At 45.4% G+C, this 5704-nt stretch overlaps 1 protein-coding gene across 2 annotated transcripts in view; it reads right to left on the bottom strand.

The window, feature by feature from the left end:
• Positions 1-918: 918 nt before the first annotated feature.
• Positions 919-5704, bottom strand: part of LOC311064636 (atypical chemokine receptor 3-like) — a 6917-nt gene continuing 2131 nt past the window's right edge. For both annotated transcript variants that reach the window (XM_084084542.1, XM_084084543.1), the window contains exon 2: positions 919-4125. In XM_084084542.1, coding sequence (XP_083940668.1) covers positions 2919-4073 — 1155 coding nt within the window. In that variant the 5' untranslated portion in view covers positions 4074-4125 and the 3' untranslated portion in view covers positions 919-2918. The remainder of the gene's footprint in view (positions 4126-5704) is intronic.

The raw sequence follows: 5704 nt of genomic DNA, 5'->3' as shown, positions 1-5704 counted from the left end.
ACGGGGCATGTTTAACTTTGTGCGGATGGTTAGCTCTGGGATAATATACTGTTTGACTTGCTCTGGGTAAGCATGTCCTACCGACAGGAATATCAAGAAGGGAATCATTCACAGCCGACAAATTGTAAAGGGAAGCAAACAACTCACAGCCTCAGACTGAGCCAACTAAAACAAAAGCTGTTCAATCATAGAGCAGCAGGGGTGTGTGTTACATTCATACAGTCTGTCTGCAGCTTCAGTCTACTTCTGAGACATTGGACACATGCTGTGGGACATGGACTTCTGATGTACTTTAGATAGAATAGCGCCCCAATAAGAACTATTGTTAACTGTTCTTCTGAAAACACGTATGTACTGTTTTTGTTCTGTGGCCTTAAGGGGGGGGGGGGGGGATTCACAGTGCACTTGCATGAGTTCTTGCATTTGTCTGTGTTAAAGTGCTAGGCTATTATAGCTGCTTCACACAATGATGTATGGCACTCTTACCAACCCCCAAATCCACTGTAACGCCTTCTCTTTTCTTGGCTCATGATGATTTCATGCCTACATAAGCTATGAATTAATGGTGACATTAATTGAAAAAGATGCGCCAACTCCGCCAAGTGTCAAGCTAAAGTCCATGTTGAAGCCATGGTCCATCTCTGGACCGTGACATGTTGAGGAGGATACAGTCCATAAATTACATGGGATTAAGCACATCAAGTGACACTTATGTTTGGCATTAGTCTGTATGACTTCATGTCCAAGCACCAGGTTGTCACGAGAAGCACATTTGCCTCACTTTGTCTTACGAATGCAGTTCGGGTTTGTGGTTTAAAATCCGTATTAAAGGGATCTAATATAATATCAGGGGAATGTCTGTTACAAGTTATGAATTGAGTTTGACAAGAGTTAAAGAACACACCAAGGCAAAATAGGTCTTTTTTTCATATTTAATATATAACAAAACACATGGTAGACATTACAATACCAATGGAATGCCTCTGTTCTTGTAGGCACATGGTCATGTCTTCATTCATTTCTAATCTCAACGCAGAGTCTTTTCAGTGTAACAGTATACATACGTAACCGATTTAGATAATACGATGTGCTCTTTGAAACATATCAAACAAAATGTGTTTCCGACCACAGACAGTGAGTGAACTGTATATCTCCATGTTTATGACAGATTAAACATCAGCTCTCTGTGTTGAGCTATGTGACGCAGACTGTGTGGCCTCACTTCTTCTCCCTATGTCTCTCTCTCTCTCTCTCTCTCTCGCACGCACACACACACGCACACGAACACACACACACACACACACACACACACACACACACACACACACACACACACACACGCACACACACGCACACACACGCACACACACGCACACACACGCACACACACGCACACACACGCACACACACGCGCACACACACACACACACACACAAATCGCTAATATACATAGAGAAATATCTTTGGACTTGCACATGCACTCAGTTATCCTTGCTACTCAGTCCTTAAAAAACACTTAGCTGTATACACCACAGCTGCTACCTACATGAGAGAGCAGTAAAGCTGTTCTCAGTTATTGGTCATAAAGGCTTAGCTGTCTGAGGCTTGTGTGCTGCTGACACAGCAGGATTAATACCATATGAACATGTGTCGTTTTTGCGCCATTAACTTTTAGCGCTGATGCTAAAATTAGCTGGCACGTTCAATCACTATTCAGTTGTATACCGTATTTCAAAACAGGATTGGAGCTATGTATACTGTGCTCTCTTTCAGGTCAGTAGTCCTAGATGGCGGGACATGAGGGAGGGGAACTGAAGCCTTCAGGCAAAGAACCATACAAGTCTGTTAGAGGTTTCGGTCGACAACCAGACCACACACACATGTAGTTAATCCAATTCATTTCGAGATAGACTGTTACGTCATCTGAAAAGATCCAACTTCTACTACACAGTAAAATCCAGTACATATGTACAGACCCCGAAAGGGTCCATTCTAACACAAATATGTACTCTGGATTTTACTGTCTACAGTGTATCTGTGAACATAGTAACATACCATTAAGATACGTCTCATAGACAATTAAATAGAGGCCTAAAACAACTGCAAACTTAAGCTTGATTTATATAGTTCTTTATCTGAAGGTTTCATCACTAGGACGTGAGGTGATAGTTTAATCTGACAGCAGGACTGGAACATTGAGCCAGTCGGTGACTCAACTAAAATAACGAGGCAGCTTTGAGTGAAGCATAATGCAGATTATCAAATGCATGAGAACTTGGAATCACAGCGCAGGATAGGCAATGATTAAAGCATACAAAATATAAATATGATTCAATACAAAGACTAATATTATTCTACCAAAAGTAATGGTACAGTATTTAATGCCCCTTTGACTATGTACAAAATGTAGGAACATTTTTTGCCCGCTATTACAAATAAGGCAAATCCACTCAAATACACAAGCACCCATACAGTACACAGACATGCGCATGTCGATGAACATACAAAGACACACATACACAATGCACACATACACACATACACAATGCAAAATACTACATAGCTAATGATTGGTCCATACCTCTGCTGCAGAGAGATACAAATCTACAGTCACTGTTTTGGCTTTAACAACCTTTTACAGTAGGGAACAACTCTCTTCATAACATTTCTAAGTGCTTTTTTTTTTACACCTCTGTCCATCAAGGTTGGAGAGCCAGTTTGCAGACATATTACTGTATAAGCATGAAAACCTGGTCAGATTAATTTAAATTGACATCCTGCCAATATTTATGGGCAAAGAAATCTATATTAACTTGAAAGGCTGTCTAGAAGCAATCGGTAGAAGCGATCGGTTTACATTTATGTCATCGCTATTTAGAGACAGTCTCCTGGGGTTGTTTACCGAGCTTGAATGGAGCTCAGATTTGTGGCGGGTTGTCAAGAGCCACAGCGGAGTATTCAGGGTCGGACACGTGGGAGGCCTCTATGAGGCGCGCCAAGCCAGTCCTAGTGGAGTACTTGAAGATGAAGGCCTTCATGAGGTCATAGCGGTAGTTCCTGTTAATGAAGTTGTAGAGGATGGGGTTGAAGCAGCAGTGGAGTAAGGACAGGCACTGGGTGAGGTGTAAGGCCACATACAGCACGTTCTCCAGCCCGCAGCTCAGAGGCACCAGGCCAAGCTGAACCAGAGCATCCACCAGAAGGACGGCGTGGTAGGGCCCCCAGCAGCCCAGGAAAACCACGATGTAGGCCAGGATCACCCTGCGGCTCACCCTGCGCTCGTGATCCACCGCCGAGCAGGCAGAGGAGGAGGATAAGGAAGAGGAGCCATTAACCGCTCTGGCCAGGAGGGCGTAGAACACGGCGATGACGGGCCAGGGGAGGGCGAAACCCAACAGGATGAAGCTCAACTGGATGCCCACCATCCACTCATGTGGGGTGTCCTCTGGGTACACCGGCCTGCACAGCATGGTGTCCCCGTACGACGACTTGACAGCATGCAGGAAGAAGGTGTCTGGCAACGAAGCGACCAGTGCAAAGAGCCACACCCCGACACACGCCCCCCAGCGGATCAGCTTTCCACGCCTGCCTCCCTTGCCATCTCCGCGCCGCGTCACGCTAAAGTAGCGGTCCACGCTCATGCACGCCAGGAAGAAGATGCTGCTGAAGAGGTTGACGGAGAACACCAGGTGCGTGAGTTTACACATCACCTCGCCGAAGGGCCAGTGGCCGTGCTGGGCCAGCGAGCTCACCCACACAGGCAGGGTGAGACACACACACAGATCTGCGAAAGCCAGGTGGGCGATGTACATGTGCGTCTCGTGGCGAGGGGCAGAGTCTCTTTGGGAGCGGACGTTGACCCAGATGACCAATGCGTTAGCCGCCAGGCCAATGATGAAGATGAAAATGTACAGGATGCACATGGTGTACAGCAAGAAGCTGCGGTTGACTGCCGTGACGCACACTGTGGCGTACACGCTCGATATGTTGCCCAGCTCGCCTGTGAAGTTCATGTCCCCCTCCCCCAATGACTCCCACAGCTCCTCCAGCTCGCTGGTGCTCAGACTCGTCATCTCTTGGCCCTGGGAGCAGACTGCCGTGGAACGCCTCTCACTGGAACACGTCCTGTTGAACCAACACATGAGTTTAGTACAAGTGCACATCAACCCCACTGAAAGACACGCACAACCACCCTACATACTTATATCGAAAATAGCCAATCTACAAGCTCATGGCGGTCAGATCGGGCTGAAACCTTGCCCAAATATGGAGTCATACTTCATAGATATGTTGTTGTTCACACTGAACACTACAACTATAACCATAACTATAACTATATCGTTCACCGTTGTAATGTTTTTATAGTTGGTGTGAACTCTGCCATCCACTTGACACTCTGCACTTGAGTGAGTGACTTGCTAATAAAACCACAAAGCCTCTTGTGGTTGCTACCAGATCCTAAAGAATGTTAACGTAGTTAAATCATAAATTAAAAAAACACAGTTCTTATGAGTTTAAAAACTTTAAATGGAGTCTACTGTGAAGTGATAACTGGAGAGTTAGCAGGGGGGCAGCACCAGAAATGTTTACATTAGCCCCCAAAAAGCATAGAGTGCAGATTAGACGTGAGGAAATGGGACCTGGAAACCCAAACAGAGTGTATTTCCGGAGCGTTCCGGGCATTCCGAGATACAGCACGAGCCAGGGTGGGAAACCTGATGCCACAATAAAGAATGTTTTTGCTTTTCCTGCTTGTTGGAACAAAAAAATTCCCATGCCCCGCTTCTTCTTTTGAAACGAGCAAGGAGAGGGTGAGAGAGGAGTTTACACCGCCCCAAGGATCAAAGAAAAGCCTCCTCATATCATTGACTATGTCAAGTTAGAACATCTGAAACTAATAAAAGACACACGCAGGGTGGACACACACATACTACATACTCAAAATCCTCAGTGTTCCTTTATCCTTTTGGAACTCTGAGAGAATATACAAATGTAACATTTGTACCCTCTCTTGGTTACATTTAACACTAAGGAGTTCACTGTGTAATAGACTGGTGTGGTTACACTGAGCCCAGGGGTCATGGTGCCTCAACCTGACCTAGGATGGCCGAGACTCTTTACTCGTTGGTGTGATGTCTTTCTTGGCACCTCTGACTGCCAGCCTCAGTGTGAGGGGCAAGGGGTGAAAGGTGAGGGGTCATAACCAGTACACCGGGGGTCCTTAATCCTCCTGTTGCTTTTGACTGAAAGCTCATTTGGCCAATGAGTGAAATGTGTGGAAACATCAGCGGGGGGAGCCCTAAGGTTCGATTTGGTTAAATTTGTATACGCTCAGAGTTACAAATGGATAAATTAACACTGAGGATTTTACTGTGCACAGCTATACATAAAAGGGTCACTGACCGCTGGATGTCACAGCGGGTTAGAGTGCAGTGAAATGTGACCGCTTAAAACAGCTGCCTGTGTAGGAGAATGGGAAATGTGCGTTATATGCACAGCATCCTCCTCAAAAGCTGTATGTGATTCTATCTGTTTTAGTGACAAAGACAGGCATTGATGACATCTTATCCTCATCAGGTTAAAGTTTATTTATTGTTATGTCTCGAGTACAGGTACATAAGAGTAAAATGTAGGCTACTTGTTTTAACTTTCACCTCCTACTGCAGCAGCAGTGTAGTAATTTAGTCCTGCCTTCCTGTGTCTG

Source organism: Gymnoscopelus microlampas, assembly GCF_963454915.1.
Source record: "Gymnoscopelus microlampas genome assembly, chromosome: 17".
NCBI classification, from domain to species: domain Eukaryota; kingdom Metazoa; phylum Chordata; class Actinopteri; order Myctophiformes; family Myctophidae; genus Gymnoscopelus; species Gymnoscopelus microlampas.
The sequence above is the reverse complement of the archived record's forward strand: the minus strand, read 5'-3'. Positions and strand labels throughout refer to the sequence as shown.